The sequence below is a fragment of the Hemicordylus capensis genome, chromosome 2 (assembly GCF_027244095.1).
Source record: "Hemicordylus capensis ecotype Gifberg chromosome 2, rHemCap1.1.pri, whole genome shotgun sequence".
Lineage (NCBI taxonomy): Eukaryota > Metazoa > Chordata > Lepidosauria > Squamata > Cordylidae > Hemicordylus > Hemicordylus capensis.
Window position 1 is genome coordinate 3,377,964 of NC_069658.1, and position 26,535 is coordinate 3,404,498.

Consider the following 26,535-nt stretch of genomic DNA (forward strand, 5'->3'; position numbering starts at 1 on the left):
CAGGAGCAATTCTGCTGACTAACCAGCCACTTTGTTGGGGCAATGAGCCTTCCGGGCTGCCAGGGGCATGAAACAGGCAGGATTGCCTGCAAGTCAAACAAAGGGACATCCGTAGCCTTCAGCCAGGAGAAAAACAGCCTTGTTTTGATCTCGCTATGCTGAACGGAGAGCAGCATGGGGCTGTCAGATGCTGAGGCCTGCACTCCGTCTTCCCTGGAATCAGCACCACCAGTCAGGTTCCCCCAACCACCATACAGTTGTCCGTTTCACAAAGGCACAGTAAGGTCTCTCACACTCTCTGCCAAAGGACAGTGAGCTGAACACCACCTTGAATTTCCCACTGATCAAAGGAAGGGGAGTAAAAGAGTATCTTTACTGAAGACCCCATTTGTGGGAGTAGGCTAAGCGGGCAGCTCCGTGCAGGGCCCTGAACTGGAAGAAGGCTGCCTCCATCCAGGTCCAGGATGGAAGCCCAAGATGGGGCACCTTTCCTCCTAGGTCTACTAGCCTGTCTCCATCCTTCCCACCAAGCGGGGCCTGATATTTTATCTCCAAAGAGCAGGCAGCTAGATTCTTTCAGCACAATTCTATGCATGCTTGCAGAGTTCCCACTGAGTTCCATGGCACTTACTCCCAAATAAGCCTGTATGGAACTCTCTGCCACAGGTTGTGGTGATGGCCACTAGCTTGGATGGCTTTAAAAGGGGCTGAGACAAATTAATGGAGGATACGTCCATCAGTGGCTAGTAGTCCTGGTGGCTCCAGGCCACCTCCAGCCTCAGAGGCAGGATGCCTCTCCATCCCAGTTGCAGGGGAGCCACAGCAGGAGAGAGGGCCTGGCCTCACCACCTCTGGCCTATGGGCTCCTTGGGGGCATCTGGTGGGCCATTCTGTGAAACCGGATCCTGGACTAGAGGGGCCTGATCCAGCAGGGCTGTTCTTATGCCTGTGGCCTCGGTGCCAAGCAAGCAACAGGGTGGCGAGGTGCTCAGCCCCTACCGACTGTCTGCAGCTGCAGCCCATCGGGCCCTTCTATTGTCGTTCCTTCCACCAGTAGTTTGATGACATCTGTATGAACCAGCTCGTTCTGCAGGGAGAAGAAGAAAGATCAGAATAATAGATGGCAGCGTTGCAACAATGGGGTGTTGCTTTGGAACAGAACGTTTGGTTGAGGGATTTCAAAGAAAAGCGAGGACTCCAACTACTGAATTTTCATGGCAGTGGCTGGCAGTTTGCGGGAGCGGAGTCTTAATGAGAACGCTGCCTGTCCTGTGTGCTCCGTTGTCGCCTGTAATAGGCACATCTGGGTTACTTACAGCTCTTGCTGTGGTGTCTGAGGGGGCCCTTTTTTCTCCTGCACAGAATTAGAGGCAAGGGTGTGCCTTCTACCACAGCTATGGTCAATCATTGAATCCAAATCCTTGTGGCAGAAAATACACAAAATAAAAACAGAGTTTAACCTCTGCACAGGAAACATGCATCCCTGCAGAGTTTGCTGAGACACCCGAAATATTTGAAAGGAGGGGGCTGGGTGGCCTTGACATGAAACGCTACACATACAAGGCCTGTGCACATTCAGGAAATTTGGATTCAGATTCAGTTTTGATCCATTCTGAATTTGAAAATATCAAATTTGGATTAATGGGCTCTGGCAATATTGGAATTTCAATTTCAGTTTGGATTTCCCCCCATAGTGGTCAATGGGAATTAAAAAAAAAAAATCACCACAAATCACCATTTGGTCCTAGAGCCTTGAAACATGCAATTTTTAAAAACAAAATTTTCAAAAAAAAAAAAAAAATCAGGGGATTGACCAATTATCTTCAGATTTGACACAGGGGCCCTGACCTCCTTCCCCACTTGTGTGGTAAGTTTCAAAGCTCTAGGACCAACTAATGATTTTTAGTGATCCACCCCACAATTTTCCCCTTTTACCTCTAGGGAGGGAATCCTATTCTATTTTGCTAATTCTGAAATTCTGAAGTAAATATGAAATTATTGTTGATATTTTGGAATTAATTCTGATTTTACTGATCCAATTTTTTAAAAAAAGAACAGATTCGGATTTACCAATTTTTACCAATTTGGGGCAATTCTGGATAAAATCCAAATGTTCAAATCTGAATTTGCACAGGCCTGTCACATACCTAGCATGCTTTACAGTATTTACCACCTGATTCTGAGCATGCCAACTCAAGTGTAAGTCCCACTAAGTTCAATGGCCTTAATGCCAGGCAAGTGCGCTTCAGCATGCAGGCGGCATTGCCAGTAGCCCCACTACCGGGAAGTGCAGTTCTTTGGACAACCAAATTAATGTGCCTGTTCTTTGAAAAATTCAGCATCAAAGGCTTAATGGGTTAAAGGAGTAAAGGTTGCTGCTGCCCTCTCCAGAACAAATGTCTGTTCCTTGGCTTCCATTGTCTTTAGAGTTGTGCTATTTAGAGTAACCATGTGATTCTGTGGAACTTGTGTGGCTGAATTACCTTCTTAGCATAATGAGACATAATCCCTGACCAAATGTGGCTGGCAGGGAAGCCAAACTGAGTTTAAAGGAAAGGCAATGAAAAAGTGAGCATTTTTGGAGGTATTTTCAGGAACAAAGGACAGCACAATCTGGAAGGCTCTGTCTCGTTTCCCTTAGGCACTTCCATGACTTCTAGAATAAACCCCCACAGTTTGGTGACCAGATGAGATTGATGTCCTGCACTTTATATGGGGCTGCCAGACTGAAGATTGGTTAGACATTTCAGCCAGTGAGAAATGTGACGGCCCATCTGTTAATCGGTGTGGAATGATATTCTCATCTGCCACCTGTTCTGAAGCATCTACACTGGCTGGCAATTCATTTCCCAGCCCAATTAAAAGTGCTGGCTCTTACCTTAAAAGCTCCAGATGATTTGGGTCCTGATTATGCTAGGAGATGCCACCCCACATCCCACCCCCGCACTTCAGATCTTCTGATGAGGCCCTGCTCCAAACTCCATTCGCCTGTCCCCAGTGCTGAGGAACTCTCTGCTAAGAGAGATCAGGACAACTCCCACCCCACTAAATTTCCAAAACTTGAAAAAAACTTTGGTCGACATCCTAACACTGTGTATGTGTAGCTCAAAGAAGCATGCATGCCATGCATGCGTTCCTGCTTCTGAAGTGTGACCACTTGCATGCTGAAGGGGCGTGGTTTTCACTGATCTCCCCTTCCCCCGTAAGTGTGATGTGCAATGTGCAAGTACATAGAGACCCTCAGGGACATATATGCATATTGCACAGAGTGCTATAGTGGAAAGGGGAGATTCATGGAAATTGCTCCCCCACGAGTGCAAGTGCCCACATTTGAGAAGAAGCAGCATATCCACTGTGCATGCACAGTGTTAATCAGGATGACAGCCTTTAAAAACTTTTCAGCTGAACTTTGCAAATGAATTTCTTTTTTCTCCTGCCTTTGTATGAATTGCATTGCTGTTACCGTTTCCTGCCATTTCTTTTTTGTCTTTATTGCTAGTTGGTTCACGTAGACTGCATTATTTTATGAATGCTTTATTTGTTTGTTTGTGAACCACTTTTGAAATTAATATGAAAATGCAGTATATACCTGTGTTTAAGTCAGATAAATAAATCAAGCGCAGGTTGCAACCACATAATTAATACATAAAGATGGCCTCGTTATGAAAGGGCCATCTTCCACTTTCTTTCCGGGTGGTTTGCTTGAGAACCAGAGGGGGATGGTGAGCTGAGTGAATGTCTGCACAGTTCTTTCATCCCATGAATGGCCACTTTGGCCTGTTCTTGTGCTTTGAAACTTCTTCATTTCCACAAACAGCTTAACATTTTCAGTTCACACCCCATGAAAAACTCTCAACAAAGCACTGCCAAAAAGCTCAGATGTCTCACCTTAGGAATAAAGCCAAAAAAAATGTCTATTTTTGGAATCTGATTCAAGTATCTGAATGGCTTTACACAATGGGTACTTGGGAAGAAAACTGGCTTAGAAGAACAAAGAGTGAATTAGGGAGAATCCCATGTGACTGACTGGATGTCTCAAAAGGACTCTGCTGAAACAAAGGACCCCAGCGGTAGTCAGGCAATATAGTAGAAGACTCAAGAAGTACTGCCAAAGGTTACCTCGTAGTCCTATTAAAAAGGTGTCACGTTTTGTGAGCCAGCAATGCAGCTGACTACCTTACCTAAAGCTTGGGACAGCCAAGTTCCATATTTGGACTCTCACCTGGAAAAGCATCAGGACTTAGGAACTGGATCAGGGGAAGAAGGCTATGCACACACCCAGCTTTGAGGGCACCAGCTGCTTCCACTAGAGGTAGCAATGCAAGGAGGAAGGCTCTAGTAGCATGAGCTGTTGTCATGGGGGGTCTGCAGGGCTTGCGGGGGGGCGGGCAAAGCCAGCAATCCTCAGGACAGGAGAGCTGGTCTTGTGGTCGCAAGCATGACTGATCCCCTTAGCTAAGCAGGGTCTGCCCTGACTGCATATGAAAGGGAGACTTGATGTGTGAGCACTGTAAGAGATTCCCCTTAGGGGATGGAGCTGCTCTGGGAAGAGCATCTAAGGTTGCAAGTTCCCTCCCTGGAACCTCCAAGATAGGGCTGAGAGAGCTGCCTGCCTGCCTGCAACCTTGGAGAAGCCGCTGCCAGTCTGTGAAGACAATGCTGAGCTAGATGGACCTATGGTCTGACTCAGTATATGTCAGCTTCCTGTGTTCCTATGTAATCCTATACCCCCCTCCCTGGGAGTATGGCCCATGGAATTCAGTGGAAACTGGCTCATTTCAAGGGGGGCAATTGCCCACTCTAGTCCTCCTGCCCCAGATGCCAATGGCTGTTTTGGCTTGATGGACAAGAAAGTTCTTGTCCATCAAGAAAGGACAAGAGAGAACAACCTAGAAAGAATAAGGCAGCCAGGTATAGCCAAGCAGAAGCAAACAAGAGCAAGAGGAGGAAAGAGTTCCTGGGAGTGCATGGTCCAGCATGTTTGGCCACAGTGGCTGGGAAATGAAAAGCCTGCAAGAGGGCAACTTTGCCAACTTAGACTGATATTCCAGGAGATTCCAACCCCCACCCCAATAATCTTTCACACTATCAAGCTGTTAACATCTTCAGGACGGCTTTCAGCAGTCTCCTGAAAATTGGATCGAATTCCTGGAGATTCCAGGCAAGTCCTGGAGGGTTGGCAACCCTGCTCATTGCTGCCTGGGGGGGGGGGGAGGGGGGCGGCTCAGGCGTCTGGCAAAGTCCCCTGAGCATGTCCAGCCTTTTGTAAAGCAAACGTCCGCAACATGGTAGGAATGTATTTGCAGTAAGGAATGGTGGCCCCTAAGCGGAGAGAAGTGATCACACTTCTTTGGTATCTACATCATTGAGCACACCACTGGCCTGACTCTGTTTGAGCCATCCATGCCCATGGCACTTTACCAAGTAGGAAAGGGCAGGTCCTTGCCCTGGGGGGCTGACCGTTGCAGATCTGAGTTCAGGGCAGAGCAGGCACCAGAGGGAGGGGAGGCAGCAAGGCAAAAATAATGGTTTCTCTTAGTGACCGGTTGTTAGTTTTAAAAATTATTCAAACATTGTACACCTGGTTTTTCCGCAAGTGGCTTAAATGCAGCTAGTGCAGATTCAGCAGCTAGGATTTTCTCTGGAGCTGCCTGCTGGGATCACATCACACCCATTCTGAAAGAGCTGCACTGGCTGCCAGTTTGTTTCTGGTCCAATTCAAGGTACTGTTTCTGACCTTTAAAGCCCTTAAAGGTTTGGGCCCTGGATACCTGAGGGGCTGCCTGCTCCCAAGGGTTGCTGCCCGCTTGACGAGGTCATCTGAGGGGGCTCTGCTCCGGGTACCGACAATGAGGGAGGCTCGGCTGTCGTGAGTGTGCCCAGACTCTGGAATGCTCTCCCGGTAGCGATTCGCTCCTTGGTCTACATCACAGCTTTTAGAAAGCGTATGAAAACTTGGCATTTTACCCAGGCTTTTATGCAATTGTCTCTACTGCTGCTTCTTTGTATTTTGTATGGTTATTTTATGTGTGTATTTTTTAAAAATTTAGTTAGATCTCTGTTTTTATATTTTATCAATATTTTAATTGTGTATTTTTATAGTCTTGTTTTAATTTTTCTATGTGAACCTTGGGATTAATTTAATGAAAGGCGATATACAAATTTAACAAGCAAGCAAGCAAGCAAGCAAGCAAGCAATAAAAATATACCACACAATTTTTAAAAAACCATTAATAATTGCAAAGGCAAAACCAAGTTAGGCTTTGTTCCAGTAGGATGTGGGGAGTAGGCAGAGGACTGAGCCCAAAACTCCATGGAATTTTGAGGGGGGGGGGTTAAAAGAAGTGAGTGAGAGAGAGAGCACCCTGCAGGTATTCTGGGAGGCAGGTCTGGGCATCAGGAAGAGCAGGAGGAGCAACTATCCTTCAGAAGGCATTACACAAAGGTGAGAGAATAACCCTTCAGTGAAGGTGAGGCACCCAGCTCCTTGCCTCTGATGGCAGCACAGCAGCTACATAAGGCTCCCTAAGTGGCAGGAAGTGGAAGAAGAGACAGGTACCTTAACCAGAGTCCAGGACACAATGCGCCCATCTGAAGAAACAGAGAAGAAGTTGCGGTTATTGTCCATGTCATCTTTCTGCCATTTGACCTGCAAAAGAGAAAGATGCAGAGTCAATCCATAGATTCTCCAGCCACATCCTCATCCTCATGGATTTCTCTCTCTCTCTCTCTCTCTCTGTAGTGCTGATCTGAAATGGAGCTGCTGCATTCAACTTCTGGTCAGATTACAAGACTTGAGGGGGAAGAAAAATTGATCAGATGTCCTGACATTATGAATGTTGACCTCAACTGGTCATCGAATAGCAGAAAATAACAACGAACCAAAATAAGGCTTTGCGTTGCTATATAACATGCTATCTGAAAATGTCCTTTCTAGTACCAGGTCACCCTGATAGTGCATTGACAACTGAGCTGCCAGTTGATATTTGCAAAACCAAGCATGTGAGTTCAATGACCATTTGCAACACTCTTTATCTGAATCTACCATCAGATACTGAACTCTGATCTCCAAGGTATGAGGACTCAACTAGCTGCTCCTTGATCTTTCTGCTCCCCTGGAAAGACCGGATGGATTCAAAGAGACTTCACCTGGGCCTGCTTTTCTGCTTAGAGTTGAGCAGTCCAGCTTGGTGTGCTTCTGGGTGAGGCTTTAAAAGGGATTTTTGAAAACTAATGAACAGCCCAGTTCAGTAGGTTGAGGCTTTTGTGCAAACCTCACTGAAATAAATGGAATCTCATAGTGACTTTTTTACTCAAATATCTTGACCCAGTAATTTAAATCTGAGAGACTGCAACTCCAAAGGTTAGCACACCATTTACTGTGCAACACTGGCCCTCATGAGTACAGTGCGAACAAAAATCTGATTAAGAGCATTTCCAAAATATGGAGAGGCCAAGGTTTGTTTGTTTGTTTGCTTATTTATTTATTAAAAGCATTTTACTGCCCTTCTACTTATTTAGCAAGGATTCTTAGCCTTGGGTCCTCATATGATGTGGACTGTAACTTCCCAATTCTCCCAAGCAACAATGGCTGACTGGAGGCCAATGCAATGATGGGAGTTGTAGTCCAACATTATCTAGGGACCCTTGCCATACAGGCACTCAAGGCAGTCAAGCACAAAAGATAAATACTACAAAAGTAAACTATTAGATACAAATCACACATCTGGACCCAACCCTCTCTCTGGTATCTCAGGTGGAGGTGGTGACCAGGAGTGCTTTTCATCAGCTTGGACTGGTTCACCAACTGCGCCCTTTCCCAGAAGTGAGTGACCTTAAGACTGTGGTGCACATGCTAGTAACCTCAAGGCTTGACTACTGCAATGCACTCTACGTGGGGCTGCCTTGATATGTAGTCTGGAAGCTGCAATTGGTGCTGCCAGAATGGCAGCTGCCAGATTGGTCTCCACTACATTCCAAAGAGACCATATCACTCTGGTTTTAAAAGAACTTCACTGGCTACCAATAGGTTACCAGGCAAAATACAAAGTGCTGGTTATTGCCTATAAAGCCTTTAATGGCTTGGGTCCAGGGTATTTTTAAAATGCCTTCTTCATTATAAACCCCTCCAACTATTCAGGGGAAGTTCATTTGAGGGTGCTGCCAGCTCATCTGGTGATGACTCAAAGGAGCGTCTTCTCTGTGGTTGCCCCAGGACTATGGAATGCACTTGCTGCGGAGATTAGAGCTGCTCCATCCCTGATGGCTTTTCGGAAACAGCTAAAGACACATCTCTTTAGCAAATCTTTTGAAGCTACCTGGTAGTTTTAATGGGTATTTTAATAGGATTTTTAATATGTTTTAATTGTTAAAATTCCTTGGTTTGTTTCATTGCCATAAATCACCTAGAAACTTTGGTAGTAGATGGGATACAAATATGTTACATGAATGAATATTCATGCCACATATTAAATAAATAAATAAATAAATAAATAAATAAATAAATAAAACAAAACCAACCTCAAACAGCAAACTATAGTTTCAGAAGCCAGATTAACAAAACAAATCCAAACCATGGCTTTCCAATTGATAAAGATAATTTTTAGTCCGTGTGGTTGTAAGGAAAAGTGTGAAGTTTTGTAGCCACTGTATGTGGAATGCTCAGCTCTGCTGTGGGACCATGGCCGCATTCAGAAGTAACAGATAACTGCAGTTAATTGTGGCCGAGGTTGCAACTCCGTTATGCCCAAATGCATGAGACCACGGTTACGGGCCATGGAGCTGGCTGGAATCGGCTTTGGAGGCACAGCAGCAGGGAGGCCCTCCCCATTCCTGCAACTGGAGTTTGGCTGGCTGCAGTTTGGTGAATGTCTGTGGTATGATTTGGAGTTAAGAATTGGAACCTTGGGCACCTGCAGTGAGCCCTTACATCTGACTGTGGCCCATCTCTGCTTATCTCAATGAAGCTTGAGCAGCAGGAGTGCTTGATGGATCATGCCTACAGGTGACAAGTTTAGGACATTCATTTCATTTCTTTGTATAATTAATTTTGATCATAGAACTCGAGCTGTTTAATCATAGAGCTTTGATTTCTTATAGCAGATTCTAGAGCTCTCCCTAATACATTCATTGCTTGCACGAGAGTGAATTTACTTTTCTCCATTTAAGGAGGAGGATGTGGCACAGAAGAGCAGACATGTATGTTTCACAGAAAGTGGTAGTCGACTGAGGGGGCAGCATTCTGGACTGCAGGCTGTGGCACGGAGGAGTCCTGTTTCTGAAGACTGCCTAATGTTTGTTTCTCTCACAAAACCTCTGACACATAGTAAACAAGTACGTCAGGCAGGAAGATTTAGGAACAGCCCTCTTCCTGATCTGCAAATTTTCTACCTGCAAAAGAGCTTCCTATGTGAAAGAGTGTTCAGTAAAGTGACCTCTTCTTCCCACCCTCACTGCAGAAGAGGACTGAGATCTGCTCGATCTATTTTAATCCTCCACAGAGCTTGGCTTTTTTGATTGAGACAATTCAGAGATCAGAATGAGGATGAATGCTTGGAGGTTTATAAGAGAAATTTCAACTTGAATCAAATGCCCCACAATTGATCCTATTTCTAGATCTGGAAATTTAATCAGACAGAAGAGTAAAAGATGGCCCATCACACAATCCGTCCGTGGACGTCTCCTGACACATCTTTCAGACCAGCCAGCCCCCACTCCAGGAACATCCTACACCAGATCCTGCGGTACAAAGGTGGCATTTATCTCTGCCTAAGCCACGCAACCGATATAGATTCCTTTTTACATCGCCCATTATAAATGAGTCCCATCATGCTAGAGCCAACTCATACTTCATGTGTGACAGCCTATTGAAACGGCTTCTGCTCCCCACAAAAGAGAGCAACAGGACGAAAATGGGCTTGCTGGAGACCGAGCTCCTCTCCTCTGCTGTTTCTCGAAAGGGACAACTCCCTTTGTACTGTGCTATGAATTCCCCTCAGCTCCAACTTTAAAATCACATGCCTGGGACTTAATTGGATCTTTTAAAAGCCAAACGCGACCTGCCTGGGCAGACTGCAGACTTCTTCCCCACGCCATTCCCCATGGGGTCAAAAGACAGCTTGGGGCCCAGTTCTGAGCAGAAGAATAAATGTGGGGTGGAGGATTACAGGGCCTCTCTCCACTTGCCTCCCTCTGCTTAAACTCACAGCCTGCCTAGGCTGATTAAGCATGCGGAGGAAAGGGACTCAGACCTCCAGGCAGCACAGAGCTCTGTGAAGAGCTTGAGTCTCTAGGGCCACCCTGTAGTAACCAGTCAGTCTAAGTGATAGAGACCAGGGGTCTTTGATCAGAGCAAGCAGGCCAGTGTCCCTGGACACTGCAGTGGGAGTGCTGCTTGGTGGTATGGGGAGCTGTCCAGCAGAGAGCCACGGAGTCCGTGCACTGCAGCTGCTAAACATTTTAATGTGAAATGGGTTCTATGAGGTCCTCAATGGCTGACCTGCAGCAGGCATCTGTTAGGCAAAAGAACGTGAAAGAGGCCCACACAGGCTCCTTTGAGCTTTGGAACAAGCATCCAAACACAAATTGCTAGAATGCAAAGTCGAAGTGATCCCTGGGCAGGTTCTGGAGGCTCCCTCCCTCCCTCCCCCAAGTTCAGGCACTGGGCCAAAGAGGTGCCCAAACCCACCTCCAAGCACCTGGGCAGCATCTCTGCCATGGCTCTGTGCTTTCCAAAGGGGCATTCCTTCCATTTGCAGATCCAGCTTTGTCTACCTTGGGTTGCCTCCTCTCAAGTGCAACCATACTGCGATGGCTTCATTCAGTGCAATAGATTAGACTTCAGTGGATTTCTTCTGTACAATAAATAGGACTTGCTGCTATGAATAAGGCTTGATGGAATGATATGGATACCTAACTTCCATTTATATTAAAAAGAAAACCAAGATCTCGCCAAGATTTTTTTTAAGCTATCAGGACTTCCTTTTAAATGCAAATGTTTGAGTTCTGCCACTTATCTGAAGATGAAGAAAGAGACAGGCAGCACAGCATCCTCCTTGCACATGCTGCCTGTAGAAGTGAACACTGGTGCTTTTGGGCAAAAGGACGACGCATGACGGGATCGAGCAGCCGTATGCATTTCAACCGCAAAAAGGGCCCCGTTGCTTTAAGCCATCCAGTAAAATTCCAAAATACAACAGCAGTTTTTTAAAAGCAGCATAACACTGTCAGCCCCCCCAAAGAGAGAAAACTAGTTTTCGTTTAATGGCATTTTTTTACATAGGTAGCTGCTTAATACCAAGTCGGGCCCTTGGTCCACCTAGCTCAGGACTGCCTACACGGACTGGCAGCAGCTCTCCAAGGTTTCAAGCAGGAGTCTCTCCCAGCCCTAGCTGGAGATGCTGCCAGGGATGGAATCAGGGACCTTCTGCCTACAAAGCAGGGATGGTGACATGCGCTGGGGCCCCTCTCCAAAGGCCTGGTATCTGCTGGTTGCATCTGTTATCTATCTATCTATCTATCTATCTATCTATCTATCTATCATATTTTTATACTGCCCAAAACTTACGTCTCTGGGCAGTTCACAACCAGATAAAAACAAAGATAAAACGTTAGTTAAAAACAAAACAAAACAAAACTTAAAACACAGCAACTTAAAAACAATTTTAAAAAACAATATTCTAAAAACAACATTAAAACAATTAAAACAATATCAGTTAAAAGCCTGGTTGAACAGATGTGTCTTTAAAGACTTTTTAAAAATTGTCAAAGATGGGGAGGCTCTTATTTCACTAGGGAGCGTATTCCAAAGCCTCAGGGCAGCCACGGAGAAGGCCCGTCCCTGAGTAGCCGCCAGACGAGCTGGTGGCAAATGCAGACGGACCTCTCCTGATGATCTCAATGGGTGGTGGGATTCATGACGAAGAAGACGTTCTCTTAAATACCCAGGGCCAAAGCTGTTTAGGGCTTTATAGGTTATGACCAGCACCTTGTATTTTGCCCAGAAACATATCGGCAGCCACTGTAACTCCTTCCATACAGGAGTAATATGGTCTCTCCGAGATGACCCAGAGACCAGCCTGGCTGCCGCATTCTGGACCAACTGTAGTTTCTGGACTACATACAAGGGCAGCCCCACATAGAGCGCATTGCAGTAATCCAGTCTGCAGGTTACCAGCAGATGTACCACTGTTTTGAGGTCATTTACCTCAAGAAACGGACGCAGCTGGCGTATCAGTCGAAGCTGATAGAAGGCACTTCTGGCCACTCCCTCAACCTGGGACGCCAGAGAGAGACTTGGATCCAGAAGCACCCCTAGACTGCGTACCTGTTCCTTCTGGGGAAGTGTGACCCCATCCAGAACAGGCAGATCAAAATCATCTCTTCTCGACCCCGCACAATGAGTACCTCCGTCTTATCTGGATTCAGTCTGTTATCCCTCATCCAGCCCATTACTGCCTCCAGACAGGCATTTAGGGAGGTTATGCCCTCTCCCGATTATGCCGACATGGAGAAATAGATTTGGGTGTCATCAGCATACTGATAGCACCCAGCACCAAATCTCCTGATGATCTCTCCCAGTGGTTTCATGTAGATGTTAAACAACATCGGAGACAATACGGAGCCCTAAGGGACACCATACAAGAGTTCAGATTTTGAAGAACAACAGTCTCCAAGTCTCCATCTGGAACCTGCCCGAGAGGTAGGAGCGGAACCTCTGCAGAGCAGTGCCTCCCACCCCCAACCCCCTCAGTCACTCCAGAAGGATACTATGGTCGATAGTATCGAAAACCACCAAGAGGTCCAGAAGGACCAACAGAATCACACTTCCTCTGTCAATTCCCAGTTGGAGATCATCCATCAGGCCAACCAAGGCAGTCTCCATCCCATAACCAGTCCGGAAGCCAGTTTGAAATGGGTCTAGATAATCCATTTCCTCCAAGACTGTCTGGAGCAGGGAGGCCACCACTCTCTCAATTACCTTGCCCAACCATGGAAGGTTGGGCCTGTAGTTGTTCAAGTCCGAGGGATCCAGGGTAGGCTTCTTCAGAAGCGGTCTAATAATTGCCTCCTTTAGACTAGGAGGCATCCTACCATCCCTCAGAGAAGCATTTATAATCTCTACCAGGCCTTCTACAACAACCTTGCCAGATAATATAAGCCATGTCGAGCAAGGATCAAGAGAACAAGTGGTGGGCCGCACCATTCCAATCAGCTTGTCCACATCCTCAGGAGTCACAAACTGAAACTAATCCAACCTAACCACATAAGAGGAGTCGCTGGACACCTCCACATCAGACACTGAAGTAATTGTGTAGATGGAATCTAAGTCGGCCCGAATACGAGAGATTTTGTCCACAAAGAATTCATTAAACACATCACAGTGGATGGTAGATGGTTCCAAATTCTGATTCAAGGGAGGAGGGGCAGATACTAGCCCTCTCACAACCCTAGACAACTCTGCCAGACGTGAACTTGCGGATGCAATACTGACAGAAACGAATCGCTTCTTTGCCACACGTATCGTCTGAGCATAGGTCTTCAAATGAGCTCTATGTTGCAATCTGTCAGATTCAAGCCGAGTCTTTCTCCACCTGCGCTCCAGTCATCTACCTCACTGCTTCAGCCCCCACAGTTCTTCCGTATACCAAGGGGCCAACTTTGAAGCAGGTCGGAGAGGACTCTTAGGAGCAATCATGTCTACTGCCCCAGTGAGTTTGCTGTTCCAATTCTCCACCAGGGCATCAACAGGATCGCTGACAGAGCCAACACTAAATCCCTCCAAGGCTTCTTGATATCCTATAAGATCCAATAACCTTCTCAGGCAGATCATCCTAATAGGTCCCTCGCCCCTGTGAAGGTGGGAAGTGATTGTGAGTCCGACCTTAACCAGATGGTGGTCCGTCCATGACAATGGGGAAATCACAGGATTCCCCACCCACGGAACACCACCCTGATCAGAGTGAAAGACCAAATCAAGCGTGTGACCTGCAATGTGCATCGGTCCCGAGACCACTTGAGATAGGCCCATAGTCATCATGGCCGCTATTAACTCCTGAGCCGCCCCGGACAAATTGGTCCTGGAGTGAACATGGAAGTCCCCAGCATCACAAGCCTGGGAGACTCCAACATCAAACCCGAGACCAAGTCCGTCAGCTCAGTTAGGGACTCCGTTGAGCAGCGGGGCAATCGGTACACCAACAGAAGTCGCAGTCTGTCCCTGGTCCCCAAACTTAAGTACACACATTCGATATGGTCAGACACTCTAACAGGGATCCTGGTAAGGGAGATATTATTCTTATAGACCACAGCCACTCCACATCCCCGCCCACGGTCCCTCACCTGTTCCTCAACAGAGTACTCTGGAGGGAGAAGCTGAGACCACATTGGGCCCCCAGCCTCCCCCAACCAGGTCTCTGTAATACATACCAGGTCGGCACATTCATCCAGAATCAAATCATGGATGGTTTCTGATTTGTTCCGGACTGACCTGGCATTACAGAGGAGCAAGGTGAGGTTCCAAGGGTGGTTGGCACTGCTCCCCAAGGTCAAAGAGCTGGCAGGACAAACAGAAGGGGAAACAGCTATTAGATTGCTATGTCCCCTTCCCCTGTAATGACCCATTGACCTGCCAACGTTACTTCTTCGATTTCCCACCATCACCGGGATGGCTGCCCCACAGTCAGTGGACACGCCCCCTGTCTCCCCATCTCCAAGCAAGGCCAGACACATTCTAAAAAATCCTCAACCAGGACTAATTAAAATAGAAGCCCCATTATTAAATGCCCACCACATAAAATATACAGGTGAAACTCGGAAAATTAGAATATCGTGCAAAAGTCCATTAATTTCAGTAATGCAAATTAAAAGGTGAAACTGATATATGAGACAGATGCATTACATGCAAAGCGAGATAAGTCAAGCCTTAATTTGTTATAATTGTGATGATCATGGCGTACAGCTCATGAAAACCCCAAATCCACAATCTCAGAAAATCAGAATATTACATGGAATCAAGAAGACAAGGATTGTAGAATAGAACAATATCGGACCTCTGAAAAGTATACAGTGTACTGTGCTTGATTGGCCAGCAAACTCGCCTGACCTGACCCCATAGAGAATCTATGGGGCATTGCCAAGAGAAGGATGAGAGACATGAGACCAAACAATGCAGAAGAGCTTAAGGCCGCTAATGAAGCATCCTGGTCTTCCATAATACCTCATCAGTGCCACAGGCTGATAGCATCCATGCCACGCCGCATTGAGGCAGTAATTGCTGCAAAAGGGGCCCAAACCAAGTACTGAATACATATGCATGCTTATACTTTTCAGAGGTCCGATATTGTTCTATTCTTCAATCCTTGTCTTCTTGGTTCCATGTAATATTCTAATTTTCTGAGATTGTGGATTTGGGGTTTTCATGAGCTGTACGCCATGATCATCACAATTATAACAAATTAAGGCTTGACTTATCTCGCTTTGCATGTAATGCGTCTGTCTCATATATCAGTTTCACCTTTTAATTTGCATTACTGAAATTAATGGACTTTTGCACGATATTCTAATTTTCCGAGTTTCACCTGTACCTGGGCCAAGAGGCCTGGCCCTGGCCCTTGCTGTCCCCCAAAGTGGCGACCCTGCCAGTGGCGGGCCCGCCGCCACAGGCAGCGTTCCTATATAGGGCCAGAGAGAGCCCCTATGGTCATCTGGTAGCAAGAACTGCTGACTCAGTCCTGGCCCTGATCCTGCGAAGCAGCCACAGCTCTGCAGGTCAGGCAGGGGGCTGGCAGGTGGACCCGCCTTCTCCCCCCCACTCCTGCAGGCATGTCATCATGTTATCTGCCACTCTGTTGCTTTATCTTGTTTAGAAGTATATGTATTATATTCTTATGTACTTCTGGAGAAGTCCAGGGGGTGAGTCAGTGGCCTTGACTCTGCTGGCCAATCTCCCCTGCCGGACCGTGGGTGGGATTGGCCACAGCCTCCCCCCATATTCTTGCTGGCCAGAAGAAGAAAAGCCTGAACATTGGCTTGTCTCAGGACTGCAGCCTGGCTGGCGCGTCTGTTCCCTCCCTTTTGAGTGCTGATCATTCACATCTGCCGGCACTCATTGACCCAGCTTGCCCCAGGTGTCTCTTGTGAGAGGAGTGGCACGGGGGCTATTGAAGGAAGGGCTGTGTCGGCAGGCACCAAAGCCAGCTGCCGAAGGGGGCTGGCCTTGGGGGCTGGGGGAAGGTCTGGGTCACAGCTTGCTGGTCTTTTATTTTTATTAGGTTGTGCCTGGCCTTTTTGCAGGTATGTGTTTGGGTTCTTGAGTGGGATGGTGCAGGGGGTGCGTCTGGCAGTTCTGGGGCGGCTATTACTGTAGTGGTGGGGAATAGAAGATTCGGCGCTGGCAGAGCAGCTGGCCATTACAGGGGAAGGGAGATCAGTCATTTAGTAACTGTTTCCACTTCCAACTGCTTTGTCAGCTCTCAGGCCTCGGGGGAGTAGCTCCAACTACCCACAAAGTCTGGCCTTGCTCCTCTGAAATGCCAGGTCAGCTCAGAATCGGACCGAAATTGTCCATGATCTGATCATAGATGAGGGAGCTGACCTGGCATGTATAACTGAGACATGGCTGGGGGAGGCAAGTGGACCAGTGTCGGCCCCTGTGAGGCAGCTGGCTTATATTGAGTGTGTATTTTTATTCATTCATTCATTCATTCATTCATTCATTCATTCAAATTTCTATACCGCCCTTCAAAAAATGGCTCAGGGCAGTTTACACAGAGAAATAATAATTTAAGAAAAAATGGATCCCTGTCCCCAGAAGGCTCACAATCTAAAAAGAAACATAAGACAGACACCAGCAACAGTTACTGGAGGGATGCTGTGCTGGGGGTGAATAGGGCCAGTTACTCTCCCCCTACTAAATAAAGAGAATCACCACATTAAAAGGTGCTTCTTTGCGCCTTTTAGCAAGGTTTTTTGAGTCTGGGAACTCAGGATAGATGGGGATGCTGTTGGTGTACCATCCACTCCACTACCCACCTGACTCCCTAACTGAGCAGACGGAGCTGGTTGCATTGCTGATGCTGGAGTCTCCCAGACTTTTGGTGCCGGGGTTAGGGTTAGGGTTAGAAGAAAACGTTCTCCTAAATACCCAGGCCCTACGCTGTTTAAGGCTTTATAGGCAATGACCAGCACCTTGTATTTTGCCCAGAAACGTATCAGTAGCCAGTGCAGTTCCTTCAAGACAGGAGTAATATGGTCTCTCCTAGATGAGCCAAAGACCAACCTGGCTGCCACGTTCTGAACCAACTGCAGTTTCCAGACTATGTACAGAGGCAGCCCCACATAGAATGCATTGCAGTAATCCAGCTAGATGTTACCAGCAGATGTACCACTGTTTTGAGGTTGTTCATTTCAAGAAATGGATGCAGCTGACATATCAGCTGAAGCTGATAAAAAGCACCTCTGGCCACCGCCTCAACCTGGGACAACAGGGAGAGGTTCGGATTCAGCAGCACCCCAGACTGCGCACCTGTTCCTTCCAGGGGAGCGTGACCCCATCCAGAACCGGCAGATCAAAATCGCCGTCCGAGTTTCAACTCCGCACAATAAGTACCTACATCTTATCTGGATTCAGACTCAGTTTGTTATCCCTCATCCAGCCCATTAATGCCTCCAGGCAGGGGTTCAGGGAGGTTATGCCTTCTCCTGATGATGTTGACATGACATGACAATCCCAGTAGGATTCCAAAAAGCCTTGGAGTGTTTTTAAGTTGGTGCGGCCAATGATTTTGTTGATGCCCTGGTGGGAACCTGGAATAAGGAACTCACCATGGCAGTAGACATGATTGCTCCTAAGCGTCCCTTCCGGCCTGCTTCTAAAATGGCCCCTTGGTATTCTGAGGAATTGTAGGGGCTGAAGCAGTTGGGTAGGTGACTGGAACGCAAGTGGAGTTGATCTCGGCTCAAATCTGACAAGATGCAGCATGGGGCCCATTTGAAGGCTTGTGCACTAGCGGTGCGTGCAGCAAAAAACAGATTTTGGTCTGCGCACATTGCATCTGCAGGTTTGCATTCAGCAGAGCTATCCTGGGTTGTGAGGAGTTTAATTTCTGCTCCTTCTGCCTTAAATCAGTCCCTAGAAATATTCTGCTGTGACACTTGGGTTATTTGCAGACAAAATCTCCTGTATTCGGGCCAACTTGGACTCCACTACTTCTGTAGGGTTTATGAAGGAGGTGTCCAGCAATCCCTCTTACAGTATTAGATTGGATTAGTTTCAATCTGTGACTCCTGAGGATGTGGACTAGCTGTTTGGGCGGTGCAGCCTAACACCTGTTCTCTGGACCCTTGTCCAACTTGGCTGCTTCTATCTAGCAGGGAAATTGTTGGAGGTGACCTAGTTAATATTATAACTGCTAAATGAGACTAGGGTGCCTCCTTGTTTGAAGGAGGCAATGGTTAGACTGCTTCTTAAGAATCCTTCCCTGGACCCCTTAGCAATGGATAGTTATAGGCCAATCTCCAATCTCCCTTGGTTAGGCAAGGTGATTGAGAGGGTGGTGGGCAAACATTTCCAGGCAGTTTTGGAGGAAACTGATTATCGAGACCCATTTCAAACTGGCTATAGAGCTGGCAATGGGGCTGAGACAGCCTTGGTCAGCCTAATGAATGACCTTTAGTGGGGAATTAACAGAGGAAGTGTGACTCTGCTGGTTCTTCTGGATCTCTCGATGGCAATCAGCACCATTGACCATGGTATCCTTCTGGATTGCCTGGGGGAGTTGGGGATAGGGGGCACAGCTCTGCAGTGGTTCCGCTCCTATTTCTCGGGTAGATTCCAGATGATGGAGCTTGGGGACAGATGCTGTATAACAGTTGTTGCTATATGGAGTCCTTCAGGGCTCCATTCTGTCACCAATGCTTTTTAATATCTACATGAAACCGCTGGGTGAGGTCATCAGATTTGGTGCTGGGTGTTATCGGTATGCTGATGACACCCAAATCTACTTCTCCTTTTCATCTTCATCATCAGGAAAGGCAGTCATTCCCTAAATGCCTGCCTACAGGCAGTAATGGGCTGGATGAGGGATAACAAATTGAAACTGAATCCAAGCAAGTCAGAAGTGCTCATTGTAGAGGCTCAGAATTTGAGGAATGAGTTAGAGTTTCCTGTGCTGAATGGGGTTGCACTCCCCCAGAAGGAGCAGGTATGCAGCTTGGGAGTACTCCTGGACCCAGGCCTCACCCTGGTATCTCAGGTGGAGGCTATGGCCAGGAGTGCTTTCTATCCGCTTCTATCAGCTGCATCTATTCCTTGAAGAGGATGACCTCAAAACAGTGGTGCATCAGTTGGTAACCTCCAGGCTTGACTATCGCAATGCACTCTACGTGGGGCTGCCTTTGTACATAATTCAGAAACATCAGTTAGTTCAAAATGTGGCAGCCAGATTCATCTCTGGGGCAACCCGGAGAGACCACATTATGCCTGTTTTGAAACAGTTTCACTGGCTGCCAATATGTTTCTGGGCAAAATACAAAGTGCTGGTTATTACCTTTAAAGCCCTGAACAGCTTAGGTCCGATATGAGAGTGCCTTCTTCTGCACGATCCCCACTGCACGTTAAGGTCACCTGAGGAGGTCTGTCTTCAGTTACCACCAGCACGTCTTGTGGCAACTCAGAGGTGGGCCTTCTTTGTAGCTGCTCCTGGGCTGTGGAATGCACTCCCGGCAGAAATCTGTAATCTGAGTTCATCACTGGCCTTCAGGAGAGCCCTTAAAACCTATCTGTTTGGCCTGGCCTTCCAGGGTTTTAAAACTGTTTTTAAGCTGTAAATGTTTGGCCTGGTTTTATAGGGGTTTAAAAGCTGTTTTAAATGTTTTAATTGTTAATGGTTTTATGTTGTTGTTACAGTTTCCAATTTTAACTATTAATTGAATTTAGTTGTTTTTATTTTAATGTAAACCGCCCTGAGCCAATTTTGGAAGGGCAGTATAGAAATTAAATAAGTAAGTCAGTAAGTAAATAAATATATCATGGTGTTTCATTATTGTAAGCAGCCTTGAGTCCATTTCACAGCAAAAAGAAATGTGATGAACATATAGACATAAACATTTATTTCAATGTGTTTTTCCAGTGTTATATGTGAAAGCTACTGCAGTATCTAGGGATGAGCCCACATGCCTTCCCCATTTCCCCCAGGCCCATCAGAAGCCCCCAAGGCAGGCATTTCAGGGGTCCTTTCGGAGGCGGAAGGCACAACTGGGAGGGCTGCAAAACGTATCATTGACGGCGGTCCTTCCAGTGGCCAACAGCTGGCAGCCACCATTTTTATTGCCCAGAATCCACATCAAACAACGTTTAACCAGCAATATTCTGAGGGGTGGGGGTGGGGGAGTCTGTGTGGGTTCACTGGGAGCTGCCATTCCCCACTCCTCAGAATAACGCGACATCGTACTGCCGCATTGCTGGGAGAGGATTCTGGGAACTAAAAAGGAGAGCCCACAGCTGCAGCTGCTGCAAGGAGCACCCCTGCTGCCTCATATTGTACGTACACACACAGAGCCTTTCTCCTTTAAAGAAATTGTGTTGTGAGGGCACCATTAAGCAGCAGTTTTCTTTCCAGACCAGTAACCCAAGAGCACACTCTGCCCAGTGCAGGAACCCGGCTGCAGACCTGACAGCCAGCCTCTGTGCCTGGGGTGGGTATTTAAAAATAACTGGAAGCATTAATCAGAGACCCAAAACACTCAGGAGTCTCTGCAGAGTCAGGGAGGAGCGGCTTCCCAACTGGCTTGGTTTCTGAATGCCGGCGAGGGCTGAGGGAGATCCAAGCAGCCAGCTGCTGCTTCAGGTGCCCAGCCCCAACATGGCAGGGGAGGGAGCGGCCTCCAACCACTGCCCCCATGCCTGGCACACAGAAAGTCCCAGGTTCCGTCCTTGGCAGCAGTTCCGGTGAACCGAGTCCCAGGACCCTGGGCTGGAAAAGGCCTCTCCTCTCTTGGGAAGCCATTGCCAGGAAGGAGTAGACAGGACTGGCGTAGAAGGGCCAACTGGATGGACCTGCTCAGGCATTCCCATCCTCTTTGGAGGCCTTTCTGGGTGCTCCCCTCTTCAGAGGCGAGGCATATGGTGGCTGCAGAGAGAACTTTTTCCATGTTGACCCCTGACTATGGAACACCCTCCTCAGAGACATTTGCCTGTTGCCTCCGCTGCATAATTTGAGATGGTTGGAGCTTGATTTTAATGCTGCTTTTTGAGAATCTATTAGTTCCCTGCTAACTGAGCAAGTAAAGTTGTGCTGTCAAGTTGGTGTCGACTCCTGGTGCCCACAGAGCCCTGTGGTTGTCTTTGGTAGAATACAGGAGGGGTTGGCCATTGCCTCCTCCTGCACAGTGTGAGATGATTCCTTCCAGCATCTTCCTATATCGCTGCTGCCCAGTATAGGTGTTTCCCATAGCCTGGGAAACATACCAGTGGGGATTCGAACCGGCAACCTCTGGCTTGCTAGTCAAGTCATTTCCCCGCTGCGCCATTCGGTGGCTTATCTGAGCAAAGAGGCACCTTTTAAAAGTGGTGATTCTCTTTTTTTAGCAGGGGGAGAGCAACCGGCCCTATCCATCCCTAGCACAGCATCCCTGCAGTGGCTGTTGCTGACGTCTGTCTTATGTTCTTTTTTTAGATCGTGAGCCCTTGGAGGACAGGGAGCCATTTCATTCATTCATTCATTCATTCATATCTATGTAAACCGCTTTGGGAACTTTTCATTGAAAAGCAGTATATAAATATTTGTCATATTCGTATTGCTACACCATTGATTGTTTCATGCTGTACTCTGTGCTTTATTGTATTGACATATAACTGTATTTTAATGAGGTTTTTATGTTCCCCCTTTTAGGTGGGGAAGCCATTATGATTTCTTTTAACTGGAAGGCATGATATACACATTTTAATAAAACAAAAACAACTGTATGACTCCATATAAGGCTGACAGACTTCCTCTTCAGATCAGCTAAACCACAAAGCCAAACCTCCAGAAGGAAGCAATCTTTCCCCTCCCTTTTCGCATGGGATCCCAACACACGTTGTCCTCCCAAAGCATAGCACTGGGTGTGAGAATGTGCTATGGTGCGGCAGGTTGTGGACCCTCATACTGTCTTCTATCTGTTTGAACAACACTTTCACTTTGTCCAACCAGGGCAGACCCTGCTTAGCAAACCACAAGACCAGCTCTCCTCCTATAGACCATAGGAACAAAAGAAGCTGCCTTCTACCCAGTCAGACTATTAGTCCATCTAGCTATTGTCTTCACAGACTGGCAACAGCTTCTCCAAGTGCTCACATGTAGTCTCCCATTCAAATGCAAACCAGGGCAGACCCTGCTTAGCAAAGGAGACAATTCATGCTTGCTACCACAAGACCAGCTCTCCTTCCAGTCAGTCTTAGGGTTTCCCAAGAAAATAACACAGAACACAGGAACATAAGAAGCTGCCTTATACTGAGTCAGACCATTGGTCTATCTAGCTCAGTATTGTCTACACAGACTGGCAGTGGCTTCTCCAAAGTTGCAGGCAGGTGTCTCTCTGTCTTATATTGGAGATGCCAGGGAGGGAACCTCGTGTGCACGAATCAATTGTTTTGTTTTGATTTGTACTCAAATTGAAACACCCCCAATTTGTTTTGGGTCCAAATCTCCCCCCCACAATCACCTCTGATTTGATTTGTACCCAAATTTTCCTAATCTGAATCTGACTCGATTCAGATCCAAAAAGGAGTCCTGGGGCCAAAAGAGTGGGGTGGGTGGTAGTGCCCAATGGGTGGAAGCTACTACCCAAATTCCAAAGAAATTGGGCAAAGGGGTGATTTTTAAAGAATTTTTGAAGTTGGCACATCTTTAAACTTTTCTCCATAGGGAATAATGGAGATTTCAGCAACCTTATAGCTCCACGTGGGGGGCACCAGGGTGTCCCAGAGTGAGTTTGTGGCAGGTAGTACTGTCCAATGGGTGCAAAGAAGCTACCACCCAGACTTCAAAGAAATTGGGCAAAGGGGTGATTTTTAAAGAATTTCTGAAGTTTGCACATCTTTAAGCTTTTCCTCCATAGGGAATAATGGGGATTATTCAATGACAAACATTGAATTCACTCTCATTTGCTACCAGAGAATTTACTCTCAGAACACCTCAGAAACAATAACATTTACTCTCAGAACACCTCAGAAACAAGGGAAGAGGGAAGATCTTGGGCTGGCAGTGACTGTGTTTCTGCTTCTGCCCTACCTTTCTTCAGGTGTGTTCCATCTGTGGGGCTGACTCTGTGGCTTTAAAGCTCAGGCTGGGCCAGGGCCTGAAGAAGGGAAGAGGGAAGATCTTGGGCTGGCAGTGACTGTGTTTCTGCTTCTGCCCTACCTTTCTTCAGGTGTGTTCCATCTGTGGGGCTGACTCTGTGGCTTTAAAGCTCAGGCTGGGCCAGGGCCTGAAGAAGGGAAGAGGGAAGATCTTGGGCTGGCAGTGACTGTGTTTCTGCTTCTGCCCTACCTTTCTTCAGGTGTGTTCCATCTGTGGGGCTGACTCTGTGGCTTTAAAGCTCAGGCTGGGCCAGGGGCGTGAGCCTCTTGGCGTGAGCCGAAGGGCGAGAGCACAAGGGCTCTCAGCTGTGGGGTGAGCTGCCTGGGGCCCTGAAGATCTTTTCCTTCTGCCCTGAAGAACTGTCTTCCCACAATCAAGAAGCTAGCTGGAGATCACGCAAGTCTGGTCTTGGTTTTTTATTAAGCCAAGAAGCCGTGGTGGTTTATTCTGGGGAGATGTGCCTGGGGGAGCGAAAAAGTGGGTCTGGAGTGGGGGCGGCAATATCACGGGTAGCGGGCAGAGGGAGGTATGGCGGTGGGAGTTCGGCAGGCCGTTACAGGGGAAATCGGTCCAGGCAATTGAGGCCTGTTCCTTTTTCCAGCCCTTCTCCCAACCCTCTGACCCTAGGGAGCTCTGGGAACACTCCTTCGAGGATTAGGGTGCTGCTGCTGAATGCCAGGTCAGTTAACACAAAAACATCTCTTATCCACGATTTGATTGTGGATGAGTATGCTGACCTGGTATGCGTGACGGAGACCTGGTTGGATCCGCTGGGCGGGGTTGGTCTCTCTCAGCTTTGTCCTCCAGGTTTCCAGATCGTGCAGCAGCCCCGCCTCGAGGGTCGGGGAGGAGGCGTTGCAGCCATCTTTCGTGAGACTCTTCCCGTTTCCAGGTGCCCGGTCAGGCAATCTCAGAATTTTGAGTGTTTGTCCTTGAGGGTGGGCCTCCGAGATAGGCTGGGGATTTTGCTGGTGTACCGACCACCCCGCTGCACTTCAGTCTCCCTACCTGAGCTGGCGGGGGTGGTCTCGGAGGTGGCTTTGGGTTCCCCCAGGCTTATTGTTTTGGGGGATTTCAATGTCCACGCTGAGGCCCCCCTAGTGGGTGCAGCTCAGGATTTCATGGCCTCCATGGCAACCATGGGCCTGTCTCAATTGGTATCGGGCCCTACCCACGTGGCGGGACACACTCTGGATCTGGTTTTTGCCGACCGGGAAATAAATGATCTGGAGGTGGGGGAATTTGAGACCACTCCCTTGTCATGGACAGATCATCACCTGGTGGGGTTTAGTTTGACTGCTCCGTCTACCCTCTGCAGGGGTGGTGGGCTGATTAAGATGGTCCGCCCCCGGAGGCTTATGGATCCGCTTGGATTTCAGACAGCCCTCGGGGAGTTTCCAGTGTCCAGAGCTGGTGACCCTGTCGAGGCCTTGGTTGATCTCTGGAATGGAGAGATGGCCCGGGCTGTTGACACGGTTGCCCCCAAGCGCCCTCTCCGGCTTGGTGGAGCCCGTTCGGCTCCTTGGTTTTCCTCGGAGCTTAGGGCGATGAAGCAACTCGGGCGACGGCTAGAGCGACGCTGGAGGAAGAGTCGTCACGAATCCGACCGAACACGGGCTAGAGCCCATTTTAGGGACTATGCCGTGGCGGTGGGGGCGGCGAAGAAATGCTTTTTCTCCGCCTCCATTGCGTCTGCTCAGTGCAGGCAAACAGAGCTGTTTCGTGTAGTGAAAACCTTGCTCCACACATCCCCCCAGACAATGGGGGAGGAGCCATCTACAGCTCTTTGTGATCGGTTTGCCTGTCGCTTTGCAGATAAAGTCGCTTGCATCCGTGCTGACCTGGACTCCAGAGTTTTGGCAGTTCCGGCAGACGTGCCTTTGGTACCATCTGGTCCCGTTGTGTTGGATTCTTTTCGGTTGCTGCGGCCTGAGGATGTGGACAAGATCCTGGGCAGTGTGCGGGCGACTTCGTGCGCTCTTGACCCTTGCCCTTCATGGCTAATAAAAGCTGCCAGGGAGGGGACAGGTAGATGGCTGGAGGTGATCGTTAATGCTTCATTAAGGGAGGGCAGGATGCCATCGTGCCTTAAGGAGGCGGTGGTAAGACCTCTATTAAAAAAGCCCTCCCTTGATCCCTCCAGCCTGGACAACTATAGACCTGTGTCCAACCTCCCCTTTCTGGGCAAGGTGATGGAGCGTGTGGTGGCGTCCCAGCTGCAGAGGGTCTTGGATGATACGGATTATCTGGACCCTTTTCAATCTGGCTTCCGCCCCGGGTATGGGACTGAGACTGCCTTGGTCGCCCTAGTGGATGACCTACGCCGGGAACTAGACAGGGGGAGTGCGTCCCTGTTGGTTCTGCTGGACCTCTCGGCGGCGTTCGATACCATCGACCATGGTATCCTTCTGGGCCGCCTCTCGAGTATGGGAATCGGAGGCACTGCGTTGCAGTGGTTTCGGTCCTTTCTTGAGGGGAGGGTTCAGAAGGTGGTGCTGGGGGACTACTGCTCGGCCCCGTGGCCGTTGGCCTGTGGGGTCCCGCAGGGATCGGTCTTGTCCCCCATGCTGTTTAACATCTACATGAAGCCGCTGGGAGAGGTCATCCGGAGATTTGGACTGAGTTGTCAGCAATATGCGGATGACACTCAGCTCTATCTCTCCTTGTCATCTGATCCTAGGGAGGCGGTGGATGTCCTGAATCGGGGGCTGGAGGCCGTGATGGGTTGGATGTGGGCTAACAAACTGAAATTGAATCCGGATAAGACGGAGGTACTGTTGGTCAGTAGGAGAGCCAATCGGGATGAGGAGATTTTACCGGTTCTGGATGGGGTTGCACTCCCCTTGAAGGAGCAAGTACGCAGCTTGGGGGTACTACTGGACCCGGCTCTGCTTTTGGAAGCTCAGGTGGAGGCGGTGGCTAGGGGTGCCTTTGCACGGCTTCGGCTGGTGCGCCAGCTGCGTCCCTTTCTCGAGAAGGCAGATCTGGCCACGGTTACCCACGCCTTAGTCACGTCGCGGCTGGATTACTGTAACGCGCTCTACGTGGGGCTGCCCTTGAAGAATATCCGGAAACTGCAGCTAGTGCAAAACGCGGCAGCGAGGGTTTTATCCGGAGCTGCCCGTTGGGAACATATCACCCCCATTTTGAAAGAGCTGCACTGGCTGCCGGTTCGTTTCCGGGTCCAATTCAAGGT

At 48.2% G+C, this 26,535-nt stretch overlaps 1 protein-coding gene across 4 annotated transcripts in view; it reads right to left on the reverse strand.

Annotated features, from left to right (window-relative positions):
• Window positions 1-26,535, reverse strand: part of DNAI1 (dynein axonemal intermediate chain 1) — a 191,000-nt gene that overhangs the window by 70,430 nt on the left and 94,035 nt on the right. For all 4 annotated transcript variants that reach the window (XM_053296607.1, XM_053296608.1, XM_053296606.1 and 1 more), the window contains 2 exons: window positions 6,560-6,649; window positions 1,000-1,087 (listed from right to left, as the gene is read on the reverse strand). In XM_053296607.1, the coding sequence (XP_053152582.1) occupies window positions 1,000-1,087; window positions 6,560-6,649 (178 nt within the window). The remainder of the gene's footprint in view (window positions 1-999; window positions 1,088-6,559; window positions 6,650-26,535) is intronic.